This window comes from Miscanthus floridulus, chromosome 14 (genome assembly GCF_019320115.1).
Source record: "Miscanthus floridulus cultivar M001 chromosome 14, ASM1932011v1, whole genome shotgun sequence".
NCBI classification, from domain to species: Eukaryota; Viridiplantae; Streptophyta; class Magnoliopsida; order Poales; family Poaceae; genus Miscanthus; species Miscanthus floridulus.
In genome coordinates, this window is record NC_089593.1 from 82960557 (window position 1) to 82979494 (window position 18938).

An 18938-nucleotide genomic window follows, 5' to 3' on the forward strand; every position below is an offset into this window, starting at 1 on the left:
TAGAATATGGTGTGAAGACTGCTCAAATGAATCTCCAATTGGAGTTAACGGATGTGCTAAAATGCTAAAGGGAGGAACCTTTCAATGGTATTTTTCTACCATTCAATCTTTCAACGATATTTTTCTAAAGATTGGATTTTTTAATGGTACTCACCTAATTTTGCAGGTTAGGAATGGATGGTCCGAATTGATGTATATCCTCTGCGGTTTTTCGAACTAAAAAAACAGTATGCCGTTCAATTCAGTGGTCAAACCAAACTAACCGCCTACTGTGCGACGGGCCCACGCGGCATCCCGCAGCCTCGACGGGGCCTCCTTTTTGGGTTGGGTTCGCTGCCTGCCCGTGCGCACACACATCCCCGCCCCGCACGGCTGCACTGCATCCGCCCCCTGATTCCTTCGTATATCCCCAAAGCAAGCAGCTCGAGTAAAGAAGAAACAAACCGAGCACCACGAAATCAGACGCCAGCTGAGCTGCCAGCGACGAGCAAACCAAGGTAGGGAGGGAGGGAGGCGGATGGGGCAGTGCCCGTGTTTCGGCGGGTCGGCGCAGGCGGCGGAGCAGGAGCGGCGGGCGGAGGCGGACCGGCGCGAGTCGCAGGACGCCCGCGCCAAGGCCGCCGAGGCCGCGCAGAGGAGGTAACCGTCTCAAAGTCCCAACCATCCTCCCGGGCCGCCGGCCGGCCGCGCAGGATTAGATAGATAATATCATGGGGGCGTTCCTCCCGTTGGTTGTTGGGCACGAATATACTGTAGTTCCATTCCAAAGGTTGGCTGACTTGGTTCTGGGTTGATCCGCTGGACGCGCTCGGGTTGAGGGTTTATCGCATTTGGGAATTTGATTGGGCCCCCCGACTCCAGGACGTTGGATTGAGTGGCCCCTTGATCGAATCAGATTCTGATGGCCGCCTTCCTGAATCGAATTGAATCGAGATCCTGCTCGTACCTCTTGGTCAGTCGGGCACCAATTGCCATTGATTTTAGCTTGGATAGGGAGGGAATCCACGAATTCTGCCTCAGGTGTCATTGAGAGAGGAATCATTATGTGGCCCTTAAAAGTTAACTAAATAATCACGACCACAATTGGAGAGCACAAGGCTTTAGGACAAAGAGTAGACTATTACTATATAGATTGCAAAGATTTATATTTTATTCTTTGTTCGTAGATTATTCGATCTGAAGTAGCTTGGTTCTATTTATGACTCTTTTTTTTCAACTGCAGACAGCAGGAGTATGAGAAGTCAGCAGCTGGAAGGGCAGCCAAAGCACAGATGAAAGCAATGAAGGAATCCAAGACATCAAACCAAGGAGGAGAGCCGGTTCTTAAGGTAACCATTATTTCCACTGACTAGGCTGGAGTAAATTTAAGACCTTGCAGAACTTTCCTTTCTTTCTGTTGCAAGTATTAATCTTCTAATCTTTTGACTGGTACAGTGGCAGATGGGATCATAACTTTCATTTCTGTTGATTTGCATCCCTCAGCGTGTAAGTATGGACAATCATACTCAACTGCTTCCATTTGCATGCTGTAATGTGGTCTCTGGTATCTTACGGCAATCTGTCTTAGGCATAATTGTGACAGCCATTGTGTATCTAAGCATGTGTTTTCCTTTTCTGAATTTACTAATATTTGGCATGCTGAAATGGAGTATAAAAAGGTACTGGAAGTATTTGAGATTCAGAATAAACAAAATGCAAAGTTATCAGGTGTCTATGAATTTCAGAGCATTTATAGCTGAAATTGTTGGCTTAATCGATGAATTATAGAACATTAGTTCCTCTGCTGTTCTTGATTTACTTTCTTTCCTGTTGTAATAGATTGAAAATTTTCTAGTAGCAAAATACGTTTTGCTTGATGTTCTCATAGAACCAGGGATATCTGGTAGGCTTATTAGGTACTGAGTACTAGTTTTATTCTCTGCTCTTTGTTTTAAATGTGGTGTTAAACCTTGTCTCACTCGCATACTCTTCCTACCATTCTTGCAGACTTTTGATGGCGAACAGAAAATTGATTGCGACTAATTTCTGACAGGATGCACTGTGATTGTCTAGTTATGCCAGTGAAGTGTACATGCGTTTTACCATCGGCTATACTGTACATGCGCTATCCCATAGACTGCCCAACTTTGCAGTTACAAGTTTGTGTTGTATAAATGAACAAAGTATATATTTTATGAACACCAGTAGTCTGGCAGCATTTGTATTCAGGGTTTTACCCCACTTCATAGTTCACACAGGTTTGTGTACAGTTACTGAATTCTGCTGGATCCTTCTTTCTTTCTTTTTTCCCCCTTGACATCATCAAGCATCCCATGGAAATTCTCATATGTTTGGACATGTTCCATTTGCTGATAGCATTGACAATCAAGCTTTGGTATATAAAATGCTGAACAATCGATGCACTTTACATCGGCCGTTTTAATCTTAGTACTATTCTATAGTTGCAGAGAATTGATAGACCAAGTCTGTGTCATCCAATATTGTTGTGATGGTGTTGTTGGTGCCGCATGTTGTGAGCGTGTTGTTGCTAGAGTTGTCTTCATTTGTCGTGGTAGATGTTGTCTTAGGCCGTTACTTGTCCAGTCTGGTGGTCTGGACACTACTTTATTAATATAATTGGCAGCTCACTTGCCGAGTTCTACTAAATACTTTCTCTGAGGAGTAACACTTTTTAACTTTTAAATTTTGACTAAATATACAAGAAAATATTAATATTTATAAATGGTCTAGTATGATCATATACTTCATCAACATACACTTCGTCGGCTCATATATACCCTAAATCTAAAGATATATACATAGGAGTAACTACACCATAGGAGTAGGAAATAATTTTTCTATTTATAATATATAATGTATCATTAGATAATCATTAAATCTATTTTTATAATAAATTTATTTGGAGATACAAATGTTGCTCATATTTTTTATGAACCTTAAGAAAGTTTGATTGATGCGAATATCATAGCGATACTTATTTTGAGGCAGATGTTGCACATGTTTCAAAACAAAACAAAATCTGTATTTTTGGAAATTGGAGATAGGTAAGGCTGGTCTCGGTGGAGGTTTTATGACCCAATTTCCAACACGCACATATTTTGAAAAAAGTGTAGAAAAATTTTATCCCACGAAACTCTCTACTCTCGTGAAACTTTTATCATCTCTCTTTATTAATACAGTGTCATGTCAGCATATTTAATGCCAAGACACTTTGTTGAAATCCATTGAGATTGGCCTAATAAATACGAAGGATATGCTGCACATGTTTCAAAACAAATACTGCATTCATCCATTCCATGATACGAGCCGTGGATGTGCGTTAAGCCCTTTTTTTAGGACTGCGTTAAGCTCTGTAGCAGTATTGGCGAAATGGGCCATGACAAACAGCGAAGACTAAGGCCCACTAGGCCACCAGTGTTATCAAAGCCCATCCATGATTTGTACCCAGTCAGCATGACATGAAGCTTTGGGCCTGCCTGGCCCGTCACTCACAAGGTCCATTGTACTTAGTACGTGAGAAACTGTGACATTCTTGTTTCTAACTTTTCTTTAAAGCGAAGGGTAGGCAATAGGCATAAGTCCCATTTTCTACCCAACAGTCTTCCAAAAATCTTGTTTGTTAACCATTGTAAACTTTAAATTTTCCCCTTTCTAAGAATTGTTCTTTGATTTCCATTAGACCGGCCCAAAATTGTGTGATGTCGGGTTGTTTTACTACTTGTGACAAAGTTTGTTCTTCAGATTTTTTAGTGCACTTTGGTAAAAGTCCCTCTTCATTTATAGTAACTTAAAAATCCACTTACTTAGAATACATTTATCCTGAGTTTCTAAGTTCAAGATTCCTAAACCCCACAAGCATTTTGGTAAAAACAGAATGCTCCACTTAGTGAGTCTATATTTCTTTTTATGTTTATCACATTGCCAAAAAAAATCTAAATATATAATAGTCCAACTTTTTAAGGATTTCTTTAGGAATTGCTAGAAAGGACATCACACCGAACTAATCAAAACGCCTTCCATCAACTGACAACATCTTGTCTTTCTAATTTTCTAGTTTTTTTTTAGGAATCTCTCTTCAATAAACATCCCATCTTTATTCAGGATTTTACGATAATGCATTGGTATTCCTAAATACCCAAAAGGAAAATTCTCTTTTTTACACCCAAACAGCTCAGCATAAAACGTGCTCTTATCTTTAGTTGCACCAAAGCACAAGAGTTAGCTTTTTAAAAAAATGATCTTTAGATTAGCACCGGATAACTTTTCAAAGGCACATAGTACCAATTTGAAGTGGTTGGCCTCCTGTAAACTATTTTCCATAAAGAGTATAGTGTTATCCGCATACTACAGTATTGAGAGACCATCCTCCACCAAACTCAGTATTAAACCCCTAAATTGCATGTTAGCTTTAGCTCAAGATATGAGAATTGCCAATATATCAGCTACTAGACTTAATAGAATAGACGAGAGAGGATCCCTGTAGGTGCGAAAAGTGACCAACAAGTAAATATTTATAGTTTTGTCGTGCGTTGTGATCGGATGTGGTCTAGCACTCAATGACACAAGATTTATACTGGTTCAGGCAACGTGCCCTACGTCCAGTTTCAGTCGGCCGGTGACATTATTCCTGAGCCAGGTGCTCGAAGTTTGCTGTGGGGTTACAAACGAGTAGGAATTAGAAGGGGGTGTTAAAGGCCTGGTCAGACTCTGAACCGAAGGGCCGAGAGTGACGGGGGTTCTAACATGCGCTAAGTATTGGAGTGTATGCTCTGTGTAGCTTTAGAGTTCTAGAGCTATTGAGCTATTCGAGTTCTCGGGTCCTTGAGTGCTCGAATCGTCTAACTTCTCTTTTTTAGGAGAGCCAGAGAACCCGAGTCAGAATCCTTAGATCCCTTTTAAGGAGAGAGCTCATCCCCTTTTACAGTCGAAGGGGATGGGCTCTTACAAGTCAGAGAAAGAGAGAGAATGTATACGTGTGCTACCTAGTCTTGTTGCCCACGCTGTCAGGTACGAGACGGTCGTCGGTGCCCACAATACTGTTTATGTCCATATGCATGTGGCAGGCTTTACCGTGTTCGCCTGGTATGGCAAACGTCGGCGCCTACAATACTGTTTGTGTTCTGACACGCCTAGAAGGTTGCATAGTGCCCATCTAGCATGGCCTAGTAGCACTGTCCTACAGGTGCGCAGGGTATGGCAGGGTATGGTCCTCGGTATTACGGTTTCACTTGAGTGCCTTACCTTATCTGATCCGCCTGATACCTGGGCCCTTACCGAGCGAGCGTCCCCAGTCGGTCGTTCCCAGTCGGCCCCGACTGTGTCGGTCGGGGAAGAGCCGCGAACAGAGGTCCGGCGTATCTCTGGTCGAAAAAGGAGGTCAGAGTCGGACTATGTCCCTACCTTGGCCAGGCCTTTCGGTCGGGGACCGGATTGTTCTCCCGGCCTATCATTAGGTATCTGGGCTGGTCCGGGAGTCCCATTTTGCTAGGAAGCGGGCCCATTGGGGACCCCGGGTTTATGAACCCGACAGGAGCCCCAAGCCCTTTTGGGACTTTTGTGAAGTCGTGAAGGGGTTGTTTACACTTGTTTCACGAACGCACCCCGTGGGTGTAAGATCGTGGGTCACCGTCGGACGAGACAGAGCGCAAACCCAAAGTGTCGGGCGTGGCCGAGGGGTCGGGTGAGACGGAGCGCCAACCCAAGCATCGGGCGTGGCCGAGGGGTCGGGCGAGATGGAGCGCCAACCCAAGTATCGGGCGCCAACCCCAAGTGTCGGGTGAGGCCAAGGGGTCAGGCGAGACGGAGTGCCAACCCAAGCATCGGGCGCCAACCCCAAGTGCCGGGAGAGGCCAAGGGGTCGGGCGAGACGGAGCGCCAACCCCAAGTGTCAGGCTTGGCCGAGGGGTTGGGCGAGATGGAGTGCCAACCCAAGTGTCGGGCGAGAACCCCAAGTGTCGGGCAAGGCCAAGGGGTCAGGCGAGACGGAGTGCCAACCCAAGCATCGGGCGCCAACCCCAAATGTCGGGCGTCAACCCCAAGTGTCGGGCGAGGCCGAGGGGTTGGGCGAGATGGAGCACCAACCCCAAGTGTTGGGCGTGGCCGAGGGGTCGGGCGAGATGGAGCGCCAACCCAAGGGTCGGGCGCCAACCCTAAGTGTCGGGAGCGACCGAGGGGCCGGGCGAGATGGAGCACCAACCCAAGCGTCGGATGCCAACCCCAAGTGTCGGGCGCAGCTGAGGGCTCAGGCGAGATGGAGCACCAACCCAAGCGTCGGGCATGGCTGAGGGGTCAAGCGAGATGGAGCGCCAACCCAACCGTTGGGCGCGGCCGAGGGGTCGGGCGAGATGGAGCGCCAACCCAAGTGTCGAGCGTGGTCGAGGGGTCGGGCGAGACGGAGCTCCAACCCAAGTATCGAGTGGCAACCCCAAGTGCTGGGCGTGGCCGAGGGGTCGGGCGAGACGGAGCGGCAACCCAAGCATCGGGTGTGGCCGACGGGTCGGGCGAGATAGAGCGCCAACCCAAGTGTTGGGCACCAACCCCAAGTGTTGGGCATGGCCGAGGGGTCGGGCGAGATGAAGCACCAACCCAAGCATCGGGCACCAACCCCAAGTGTCAGGCGCGGCTGAGGGCTCGGGCGAGATGGAGCGCAAACCCAAGCGTCGGGCGTGGCTGAGGGGTCGAGCGAGATGGAGCGCCAACCCAACCATTAGGCGCGGCAGAGGGGTCGGGCGAGACGGAGCGCCAACCCAAGTGTCAGGAGCCAACCCCAAGTGTCGAGCACAGCTGAGGGGTCAAGCGAGACGAAACGCCAACCCAAGTGTCGGGCGCCAACCCCAAGTGTCGAGCGTGTTCGAGGGGTCGGGCAAGATGGAGCGCCAACCCAAGCATCGGGCACAACCCCAAGTGTTGGGTGCGACCGAGGGGTCAGGCGAGATGGAGCGCCAACCCAAGTGTCCGGCACGGTCGAGGGGTCGGACAAGACAGAGCGCCAACCCAATCGTCAGGTGCCAACCCAAGTGTCGGGCATGGCGAGGGGTCGGTCTAGTTTCATGCGTTACCCTATCCGTGGTTTCCACAACCGAGGGGTTGAGTAAATGTTGCTTGCCTCGATGGCTCGAGTGACGCGCTCGGTGAGCTTAATAACGGATATGTCCGAGTGGAATCTGGGTTCGTCATTTGTAACGAGGTCAACATAGCCCTCATGTGGCATTCCACTGCTCCTTAACCCGCCTCCTGGCAGATGCTCGAGCCATTCTGGAGACCGACTCTGGTGTCCTGCTGGCCTCCCCTCGATGGAGATTCTATGGGCATGGCTCAAGGTCAGGAGCGAACAAGAAGGTCGAGATGACCCTGTCTGCTTCTGAGCGGATCAAGCGAGGGACGCTGGACTCATTTGCATTTTCTCCCTTGGCTCTATTTGATGTGAGGCAGCCTCGAGCCCTTTGCGGGCCAGCCTTTGAACCTCAATCTGTCGTCGCTCATATCGAATGAGGCGACTACCGCTTCGTGATGCAACACGAAGTGTTGTGATGCAACAACTGCATATGCAATGCATGGATGTATGGGATGAATGTATGGATAAATGTATGATTGCATGCATGAGAATAGGTGAATGAATGACTATGCACTAGAAAACAAAAAAGGGGGTTTGGTAAGGTTACCTTCGATGGCTTGTGTGATGGGTCTAGGGAGCTCCTATCGGATATGTCCAAATGGGATCCGTGTCCATCGTTCAAGATGGGATCGGCATAACCCGCATGAGGCATCCTGCTACTCCTTACCGATCTCTCGGCAGTCGCCTGAGCTGTCCGATCGACTCGGGTGACCCGTTGGCCTCTCCTCGATGGATATTCCATTGGTGGGCCCTTCCAAATCCTACCTGGGAAGGCGGAGGATTGTTTGCATGACGTTGCGCCTTATTTCCCGTGCCTGGGTTGTGGTAGTGGTGGGCCCTGCCTAGGCCACGTCCTGCTAACTGGGTGATGTTTCATCGGGTAGGGCGTGTCCCATCAGCCAGGGCCATGTCCCACCGCATGCCTTTTCGCATTAAATAGGGGGAAGAGAGAGGATTTTTCTCCCATTCTTTCGCCTTCCTTCAACCGCTGATGTTCCTCCTTCTTCCTTTTCGCCAAGTCTATTCGTGTGCCATGGCGGTTTCTAGGAGAGAGGAGGGTATAGCGAGGGAGAGGAGAACTCATAGATTCATTCGTAAATTCAAGGCGCGATGTCGAACTGGAGGCCTTCCAACATGGAAGAGGAGGTGCTGACCGCCTTCACCGAGAAGGGGTTGCTCCCATAGAAGGAGGTGGCACATTGGAGGGCTCCTGCGCTAAGAGAAGTTATTCCGCAACCCCAGGCCGATGAGGTCATCTCCTTCCTCGCCTTCCATGAGCGTGGGCTTGGGTATCCCACGCACTGGTTCTTGCACGGGCTCCTCAACGAGTGGGGCCTGGAGCTGCAGCACCTCAACCCGACTGGGGTACTACATATCGCCAGCTTTGTCACCGTCTACGAGGCCTTCCTTAGGATGGAGCCGCACGTGGACCTCTTCTAGTGGATTGTCAGCAGGCGAGACCTATCCGAGGGGAAGCCACCCAGAGTCGCGCCGGTTGGGGGATTCGCCTTGTAGAAGAAGCCAAAGTCGTTGGTCCCCTACCCTGCATACTCCTCCTATGACTCCAACCGACGGTGGCATGTTGAGTTGTTCTACATCAGGAACCCAGTGGAAGCACCATTCCTGATGTTTACTAGGAAAAAGGCGGAGAGGAGGGAAAGCTGGTCAGTGGGGTCCCATCAGGTCGGTAGAACAAGTTGGAGGTTATCGAGATGGAGCTTCAGAGGCTTGTGCAACATGGCCTCGATGGGTTGCGGGTCTTCCATACCTTATTTCACCACGTGGGTCGCCCATGTTGGCAGAAAGAACATGGCCGATGTGGGAATACTCTAGGCCCAGGTGGATCCCGACCGTGCGTTGCCGAAGGAGCTACCAAATGATGAAGTCTAGGAGTCATCTCGATCGGGTGCTACAGTTGAGGGATAAAGACTCCCTCGAAGGGATGCCTTGTCCCCTTCATGCCGCGAAGCTATCCAACTTGGTATGCCCCCCTTTTTGTAACCTTTTCCTTCTCGTTTTGATGTTTTGTTTGATTTTGAAGTTGCCCATTTTGAAGGGACTCATCAGGCATATAAATCCTGACCGCATCTTCCAAGCTGCCCTAGAGGGAGGCAGGGCTTGCTAAGAAGAAGAAGAAAGCTGAAAAGGCCCAGAGGAGATTTGATAAGGAGAAGGAGATCAATCGGCGGGTCCAGGGGGCGAGAGCCGGAGTGACGTGGAGGCAGAGCTCGAGTTGGAGGAGCCCACAGAGATGGGTGATGACACAAGTGCCTTAGAGGATGAAGAAGTCAAGGGGCACTGTTGTCACCTCAGTGGAGCACCGTGAGCCCGTGGCTACGTCCGTCAGTGGTGGGCGTGATGTGGAGACGCACGGTGATGTTCCTGAGTCGAGGAAGCATGTTGCGAGTGAAGACACCACCCTTGAACAAGAGGAAAAGTAGGCGTAGTCATCGTGCCCTTTGGAGGCGTCGTTGGCTCTGTGCCTCCCTACTCCGAGTGTGGTGGAGCACACCAGTCGGTCAAGTGGATGTGATCGTTCCCCTACACCTTCGGGGTCAGCGCGTGTGCATGACCCCCAATGGGGGGATGCCCCGCTAGTTGCTCCGATGGTTTTGCCATGAGCTGGCAGTCACGAGTGTTCATGGGCTGATCGGGGACTGTCCGGGTTGGCCCCTCCCTCGGTCTATGTGAGGGGGCATGGGTTGTGACCCGTGAGTGGTCCTCGTCCAGTTGGCTCATCGTCAGCTGGTCGAGGCTTTAGGGCTCTGCCGCTTTTGTCTAGGTATGCATTCATGCTCCTTTTTGTTCTCATAGTTGAGTTTTTGAGTGTGATTAACGTGCGCTTGTTTGACAGCGGCTAGGGGCTGGTGGGACTGGGAATCTCCCCACCTCTAGTGCAAGAAGAGTGGAGACCCAGCCTACAGTGGGTCGCAATAAGCGGTGAGGGAAGTAGGTTGGCGGTGGCGCGACCTTCCCCACTAGAGGTTGCGTCTTCTTGGTCGATCGTGAGAATGGTGGTAGTGGCAGTGGCTATGATGGTGGCGATCCCCATGGTGATGGCGGAGGTCGGGTCGGAGGTGACTCTCACGGTCCCTCCTCCAACATTTGCAGAGGAGAAGCAGAGGGAAATTGGGCTCCCTACCTCGCCCAGCGGAGGAGCGCACCATTCACCCGCCTAGTTAGAGTGGAGGGGTCGGGAGGAATCACGGCCAGGCCAGAGGTAGTGCATCTACCGGCGAGGCATGGAGTACTAGCGGTGGACATCCCCTTCTCCGGTGAGGAAGATACCAGGGTGGAGCCACCGGCCATCCTGCCGTTTCGAGAGCCAGTGATGATCCGATCATCGCATGATACAGCGATGGCTGGACTTCTAGCATGTGGGGGTGACCTGCGAGCTTGTTTGGCCTTGCCCCGGCTAGCTAGGAAAGGCCTGATTTGTCCTTCATGATGAGGAGGAGGTGAAGCTCTAGCACCTGCTCAGGGAGAGAGGACTATCGATGGAGTCCGATCTCGCCCTTACCAAGGCGAGGCTCAAGGAGGCCTTGGAGAGGGTTGAGCTCGTTCATCAGACTATGATAGTTGACCTGCCATGTGTTGTAGTGGTAAGTTCTCTGCATTTTTGGTGTTGTCCTTGACTCCTTGGCCTTTTAATGATTGTCTTAGTATGCCTGCTTCTTGTCTCACAGGATCTAGAGATGATGTCGATCCATAAGTCCTAATTTCTTCAGGAGGAGCATGGTCAGATGGAGCAGGACACAACGGCATCACGATGGGTCGATGAGCTTAGGCACCAGCTGGAGTTTGCCCACCATGAGTCCCAAGACCAAGCGGCCGAGGTGACAGGAGCACGAGCGGTGGAGCTATGTGCAGTTGAGTGGGCGACTGCTGCCAAGCGAGAACTTGACACAGCGAACGTCCACTTGGCGGAGAATGAGGTGATGATTTAGAAGTCCTTGGAGGCTCTAGAGGTGGAGCGTAAGGCCCGGTCGAACACCGAACAAGAAGTGGTTGCGCTCCAGGGGCAGATGCTCAGGGCAGAGGAGTCGAACGCTCGACTGCTTGATAGGGTGACTCAGCAAGAGGAGGGGCTCTCCATTCTTGAAAGTGGCCGCCTTGGTACGTATCTATTCCACCCTCGGTTGATGCCTTGATTTTTTCCTTTCCTTTGCTTCTGAATTTGTTGTCTTTTTCTAGAACTGGGTGGAAAGATCGACTCTTTGGAGCAAGAGCTAGAGATGGTCAAAGCGGTAGTCGGTCAGGGCATGGAGGCACTAGCCCTAGTCCCTTGAGGAGTGATGCGCTCTCAAGGGGGAGCTCAACCAGATTCATGACATCATGTAGGTGGTCATCTCTGAGGTGTTTGAGTCAGGGACCGAGCACCAGTACACCTGTCGTGCAGCTGGTGGAGGTCCCAAATGAAGTTCAGGCACTCATCTCCGATAGCATGTTCTATGGAACGATGGGGGTGCTGACCTTAGTGGTGACCCATCACCCCAATCTAGACTTCACGGTGATCTATAGAGGATATGCCGATGGTGGAGCATAGACAAAATCCATGCGCTGGGGAGAGTTTGGTGCCACATTCATAGATGGTCGCCGAGCAAGTCACCACGCAGTGGGTGATGGAGGCTCGTCGTTCGTCCGTGGCTGAAGACATGCGCCGAGAAGATGTCATCCAGCCTGTGGAGGGAGTGGATACTAGGTCAGAGGCGAGCATCATGCCACCCCCAACAGAGCCGAACATCGTCCCGACCGAAAGCGAGCTGCCTTCGTCCTTGTCGACCGTATCGTCCACCGATGCCGCCGGGAGGCCATAATAGAGTTTAGAGTAGAAATAGTCAGTTTATATAAGAGATGAGTTCATGGGGGAGCCCCCATGTGAACAACTTTTACATTCATGAATATTCTAAGTTTGTTTTTCGATGAAATCACTCATGAGGGGAAGCTTGTCCCATCCGCCCTTGTTTTTACCCTAGCGTAGCTTTGTTTTTTGTCCTTTCTTTTTTGCACTTGCCCATTGACCCATAGGCTATAACCTTAAGAACCTGGGCATGGCTCGTGAGGCTCAGTTGCTCATAACCATAGGTCATAGCAGGGTGTGATCGGTCAGGAGGTTAAAAGGCAAGTTACATAGGGTAATCAAAGGAATGGAATGCCCTTTCATTTGGACGATGCCCTTTTGTTTGGGTGAAAAGTATTACTATATGATAGTAAAAGAGGAGGGTGGTATCGAACCCTCGTGGAGCCCTAGAGCGATCTAGGCCGAGAGTGCTCGGGTTGGGGTGCTATAGGAGCAAATGTTGAATGGAAAGAGAACGATAAGACCGAGTTTTAAGGGAAGAAATGACATAACTATTCGATGTTCCATGTGATGGTGAGAATGTTGCCATTGTCATCCTTCAGTCGGTAGGCGCCCGGCCCGATCACCTCAGTCACCATGTAGGGTCCTTCCCATGGTGGAGAGAGTTTATGTTTCTCTTTGGTTGACTGGGTCCTTTGGAGTACAAGGTCACCGACCTAGAGGATCCTCCCCCTGATGTTTCTTTCATGGTACATGCGGAGAGTTTGCTGGTAATGAGCAGAGTGGATGACAGTCATCTCACGAGCCTCCTCGAGTAGGTCGACTGCATCCTACTGAGCCTCCATGGCTCAGTCTTGGTCGAAGGCCTTTATTCTTGAGGCATCGTGATCGAGGTCGGAGGGCAACACTGCTTTGGCTCCATATGCAAGGAAGAAAGGGGTGAACCCTGTGGACTGGATTGGCAACGTTCTTAGGCTCTAGAGGATCACTGGAACCCCTACCACCCATCGCCCGACATACTTCTTGAGTTGGTCGAAGATGCGGGGCTTGAGTCCTTAGAGGACCATGCCATTGGCCTGCTCGACCTAACTGTTGGTACGCGGGTGCCCAACCGAGGCCCAATCGATCCTGATGCTGTATCCATCATAGAAGTCCAGGAACTTCTTCCTGGTGAAGTTTGTTCTATGGTCGGTGATGATATAGTTTGGAACACCAAACCGATAGATGATGTCAAGGAAGAACTTGACCGCCTCTTCCGAGTGGATATTGGTGATGGGCTTCACCTCTATCCACTTGGTGATTTTATCCATCGCTACGAGCACGTGAGTGAAGCTACCTAGGGCCTTTTTGAGGGGTCTGACCATGTCGAGGCCCCAGACCACGAATGACCAGGTGATAGGGATGGTCTGAAGCTCCTGTGCCAGCAGATGAGTTTGCTGAGCATAGAACTAGCATCCTTCACACCTGCGGATAACCTCCTCTGCATCTCGCAGCGTAGTGGGCTAGTAAAAACCTTGGCAAAAGGCTTTCCCGACTAGCGACCTTGAGGCCACGAGATGTCCACAGATTCTAGCATGGACCACGAGGAGGAGCTGTTTTCCTTGGTCGGTCAGAATGCACTTCATGAGTACTCCCATTGGCTTCGCTTGTAAAGTTCATCACCGATGGTGACGAACATCTTGACGCGTCGAGTGATTCATCATGCTTTAGTCCTTTCTAGTGGGAGAACCTCCTCGAGGAGTTAGGCGAGTAGTGGTGCTCTCCAGTCAGCCTGATCAAGTGCCACCACGACGATGTTGGTGGTCAACATTGTCATGGAGGCGCCCAGGTCAGAGCCCCTGAGCACTTGGTTGGGGTCGGGGTACGTCGGGAGGTCGAAGCCCCCGAGTGCTAGATTGGTGTCGAAGTGTGTTTGGATCGGATCCTCCAGAACATGGGCAGATGGCTCATGGAGATCATTGATGAAGACCCCATCTAGAGGTGGAACCTGCCTAGCAGTCAAGTTTGTGAGGAAATCGGTGGCATCATTGTCCTTTTAGGGGACATGATGCAGTTGATCCCACAGAACTTGTCCTTGAGCTTGCGCAGCTACTGGTAGTATGCTGCCATGAGAGGGATCTTGCAGGTGGACTCCTTAATGACTTGGTCGATGACCAACTTCGAGTCACCATGGACATATAAGCCGTGTAGGGCCAAGCTCAACGGTGATACATAGTCTATTGATGAGGGCCTAGTACTCCGTGGTGTTGTTTGAGGCTAAAAAATGGAGATGGATCGTGTAGTGAAGCCTGCTCCCATCCGGGGAGATCAGAACCACTCTAGCCCCTGAGCCAGGCACCATAACTGACCCATCGAAGTACATTGTCTAGTACTCATGGGTGACATCCAGGGTCGAGAGCTAGACTTTCGTCCATTCAATGATGAAGTCGGTGAGAGCCTGAGACTTGATAGTGGTGCAAGGGACATACCTAATGTTGTGACCTGTGAGCTCAAGAACCCACTTGGAGATTTGTCCCATGGCATCATAGTTGTGGATGATGTCTCCCAGCGAGTACGAGGTGATGACCATGACCTCATGGTCGGTGAAGTAGTGCAGGAGCTCCGGGTTGCCATCAGCATGGCGTACAGAAGCTTCTGCACCTAGGGGGTATCAAGCCATGGCGTTAGAGAGTACCTCACCGACGAAGTACACCAGTCATTGAACCTTCAAGGGGCATCCTGGCTCCTAACTTTCGACGATGAGGGCAGCGCTCATAATGTGGTTGTTCACCGCAATGTAGAGGAGGAGGGGTTCTCCCCATTTGGGAGTGATGAGGACTGGGGCTGACGTTAGTGATGCTTTGAGGCTTTCCAAAGCCTGTTGTGCCTCCTCTATCTAGACAAATGTGTCTATCTTCTTGAGAAGTTGATAGAGAGGCATCCCCCGTTCCCCTAGTTGGGAGATGAACTGGCTTAGGGCGGCCAAACTGTCGGTGAGCCTCTGTACGCCCATCACATTATGTATTGGGCACATGTTGGAGATGGCCATGATTTTTTTGGGGTTGGCTTCGATGCCACGCTCAGACATGATGTATCCAAGGAGCTTACCATTTGGAACTCCGAAAACACATTTTTTGGGATTCAATTTGATATTGAACCTTCAGAGGTTTGCGAATGTTGTGGCCAAATTTGTAATTAGGTTACTAGCTTGAGCCATCTTCACCACTACATCATCTACATAGATGGCGATTGTTGGTTTTGGCTACTCGACATGGTCAGGCTAGTCGAGCGGGTCGATTTGGTTGGCGAAGCATCGCTGCATGCACCTGTTGATAGGTGGCGCCGGCGTTCTTCAAACCAAAAGGCATGGTTAGTTAGTAGTACGAACCATACGGGGTAATGAATGAAGTCGCGACCTGGTTAGATTCTTTCATGGTGATCTGGTGGTAGCCTGAGTAGGCATCCAGAAAGGAGAGGATTTCATATCCCAAGGTGGAGTCGACTATCTGGTCTATGCGTGGCATAGGAAAATGGTCCTTTGGACATGCCTTGTTGAGGCTAGTATAATCAACACACATTCTCTATTTCCCGGTCTTCTTTTTCACAAGAATAGGATTAGCTAGCCAGTCGGAGTGGTATACCTCTTTGATGAACACGACTGCTAGGAGTTTGGTGATCTCCTCAACTATGGCCCTACGTTTCTCATCATCAAAGCGATGCAAGCGTTGCTTGGTGGGATTCGAGCCTGAGATGAGGCATAATGCATGCTCGGCAACCTCATTTGGTATGGCCGACATGTCAGAACATTTCTACATGAAGACATCGTCATTGGCGCATAGAAAGTTGGTGAGCTCACTTTCCTATTTGGCCTAGAGCTTGGTCCTGATCCACACTATCTTGGTCGGGTAGGTGGGGTCGATCCACACTGCCTTGGTTTCCTCGGTTTTGTGGAAGGTACTCAAGGAGGTTGGCTCGTTGCAGTCTGGGGCTACTGGTGTTGACGAATTCCCAAGGTCTGGGAGCTCGGCGGAGTTGATGATGGCCGTTGCGAGCTTGTAAAGCTCACGGTCGCACGTGTAGGCATGCAAAAAGGTGCTACCCATGGTGATGATGCCATTTGGTCCTGGCATCTTCAACTTGAGGTAGGTGTAGTTGGGGATCACCATGAACTTGGCATAGCATGGCTGCCCCAAGATGGCGTGGTAGGACCCTGGAAAGCCCACCACCTCGAAGGTGAGGACCTCCAAGCAGAAATTGGCTCAATTGCCAAATGTGATGGGCAAGTCGATCTGCCTAAGTGGGTACGCCTGCATCCCTAAGATCACGCCATGGAAGGGAGAGCTCACTGGGCAGAGCTTTGACTGAGGGATGCGCATGGCGTCGAGGGTATCGACGTAGAGAATGTTGAGGCCGCTGCCTTCAGTCCATTAGCACCATGGTAAGGTGCTTCTTGTGGATGATGGGGTCAACAACGAGCGGGTAGCGACCTGGTCGGGTGACATTGGAAGGATGTTCTCTTTGATCAAAAGTAATCGGGGAGTCTGACAAGCTAAGGAAAGAGGGGACGACCATCTCGGTGGCACATGCCTCTCTATAGCGTACCTTGTGCTGGCACTTGGAGCGGATGGCCGTTGGATCTCCCAAAATCATGAGGCATTCCTCAGTGTCAGGGAAGCCATCATCACCCTTTCCCACTATGCCTCCTTTCCTGGCCACCTCCTCCTTGCCCTTCCCTTCCTTTGGCTTATCGGCTTATCGCAGAAAGCACTTGAGGAGCTCACAATCCTTGTAGAGGTGCTTGACGGGGTAGGCGTGGTTGGTGCATGGACTCTCCATGAGTTTGTCGAAGTGGTCGAGCTAGCCCTACTAGGGCTGCTTGCCTGCATGATCGGTTGTGGCGACCAAAGCGGGGTTGGCTGGTCGACGCCAATCCTTCTTGTTCTTTCTTTCCCTTTGCATGGAGGGGCCCTCGTGTTGGTCCTTGTGCTTGGCCTTGCCCTTGTCCCAACTGCCACTGAAGACCGCCTCAACCACCTCTTCATGTGGAGGCATGGTTCATGGCGATGTCGAGCAGGTCATAGGTGGTATGAGGCTTTAGACAGCTGAGCTTATGGATCAAGGACTCATAGGTTGTCCCATAGAAGAACACGCTGATGACGTCCGTGTCAATGACATCAGGAAGGGAGTTGCACCGTTTTGAGAACCTGTGGATGTAATCCCGTAGGGACTCGCTGGGCTCCTGTTGGTAGCTCTTGAGGTCCTAAGAATTCCCATGATGGACATATGTCCCCTAGAAATTTCTGACAAAGACCCTCTTGAGATCCGCCCAGTCGCAGATGCTGTTGGGCGGGAGGAATTCAAGGCATGCTCAAACTTGCTCCCCTACACAGATGGGGAGATACCTGAATGATGAAGTTGTCATCATCCACTCCTCCAGCTCGGTAGGCAAGCCATGAAGTCTTTGAAGCCATATACCGGGGTTCAGTTTCCCCGGTGTACCTAGCGATGTTGGTGGGTGGTCAGAAGCGCTGTGGGAACGACACTCTCTGGATGCGATGATCCAAAGGCCAGTGGCCCTAGGGCCATCTGGGCTAGGGCTCTGGTCATCTGGTTAGGCCACCACGCTTGGGATGTGTGTCCCCACACTATTCAATGGTCAGGCTGGTGTAAGATCGAGATGGCGACTAGAGAGGGGGTGAATAGTCATTTCTAAAACTTAATCGCGCTGACTAACCGAAAACAAGTGCTGGAATTAAAACTATCGGTATAGCCAAGACTACACCCCTCTATCTATATTCTCTAGCACCTCGCTAAGATCCTAATTAAGCAACAAAGGTGCCGGGCTAGCTAGAGCTCACCTAACCAATTCTAGGAGCAAGGTCACACAAACCTATGCCACTAGTACTTCAAGCAATGAGGGAGCTCCTATACATGCTAGTATGCAAAAGCACAAAGCCAACTAAGCTCACTATTAATGCTCAATAACAAGGCAACCAATGCCAAATTAGAGAGCGCAAATACTTAGTTACACAAACTAAACAATGTGACTAACAAGGTTACACAAACCAAATTAATCACGCAAGGGAGCTACTTCTATGCTACACAAGCAAGAAGGTAACTAGTGAGCTACACGAGCTACACAAGCTAACTAATTACTAGAGCAACTACACAACCACAATGTATATAAAAGTAATCACAAGCTTGTGTAAAGGGATTGCAAACCAATGGGAAGAACAAGGTTGACACAGTGATTTTCTCCCGAGGTTCACGTGCTTGCCAACAAGCTATGTCCCCGTTGTGTCGATCGCTCACTTGGTGGTTCGGTGGCTAATTGGCATCACCCACCAAGACCTCACATCAAGCACCGCAAGAACCTACCCTAAAAGTGAGGGTAGCTCAATGACTACGCTCAACTAGAGTTGCTCTTCGTGGCTCCCGCGGGGCGAGCACAATGCCCCTCACAAAGCTCTTCTCCTGGAGCACCGCACAAGCTTCTTGCGGGCTTCGACTGGAGACCACCACCAAGCCATCTAGGAGGTGGCAACCTCCAAGAGTAACAAGCACCACCGTCTTGCAAGCTCGATCACCTAGTGCCACTTCGATGCAACCTCACTGATGCAATCGCACTAGAATCACTCTCTCACACAATCGGATGATCACTATCAAGTATATGTGAGATGGAGGGCTCCCAAGCACTCACAAGCATGGACATAAGAGTCCCCTGAGGTGCTCAGCTCTAGGCCATGGCCAGAGACCACCTTCTATTTATAGCCCCATGGGCTAAAATAGTCGTTACCCCTTCACTTGGATGTTTTTCAAGTTGATCCGGACGCGCCAGGTCATATCGACCGGACAGTAGGACCTCAGCATCCGGTCAACGGATGCTCACCATGTGTCGCCTCCATTCAACCTCAGTCGCTTGATCTCAATGGTCAAGTGATGACCGAACATAGCTGCTCAAACTGACCGAACGTAGGAACCCAACATCCGATCACTTCTAGTATGCTTCTAGAGGTGAAAATTCGTGACCGGACACGTCCGGTC

General features: G+C 50.4%; 1 protein-coding gene across 1 annotated transcript; it reads left to right on the forward strand.

Moving 5' to 3' along the window:
• Nucleotides 1-366: 366 nt before the first annotated feature.
• On the forward strand, nt 367-2257 carry LOC136505666 (uncharacterized). Its single transcript, XM_066500826.1, has 4 exons — nt 367-639; nt 1223-1328; nt 1435-1485; nt 1987-2257. Exons 1-3 carry the CDS (start codon nt 518-520, stop codon nt 1450-1452), a joined length of 246 nt encoding a protein of 81 aa, XP_066356923.1. The 5' UTR covers nt 367-517; the 3' UTR covers nt 1453-1485; nt 1987-2257.
• The last annotated feature ends 16681 nt before the right edge of the window (nt 2258-18938 follow it).

Excerpts from the sequence above, each read along its gene's own strand:
- LOC136505666 (XM_066500826.1), top strand. The coding sequence starts at position 518 with ATGGGGCAGTGCCCGTGTTTCGGCGGGTCGGCGCAGGCGGCGGAGCAG. Across the intron at positions 640-1,222 it reads GCCGAGGCCGCGCAGAGGAG|ACAGCAGGAGTATGAGAAGT; the intron begins GTAACCGTCTCA and ends TTTCAACTGCAG.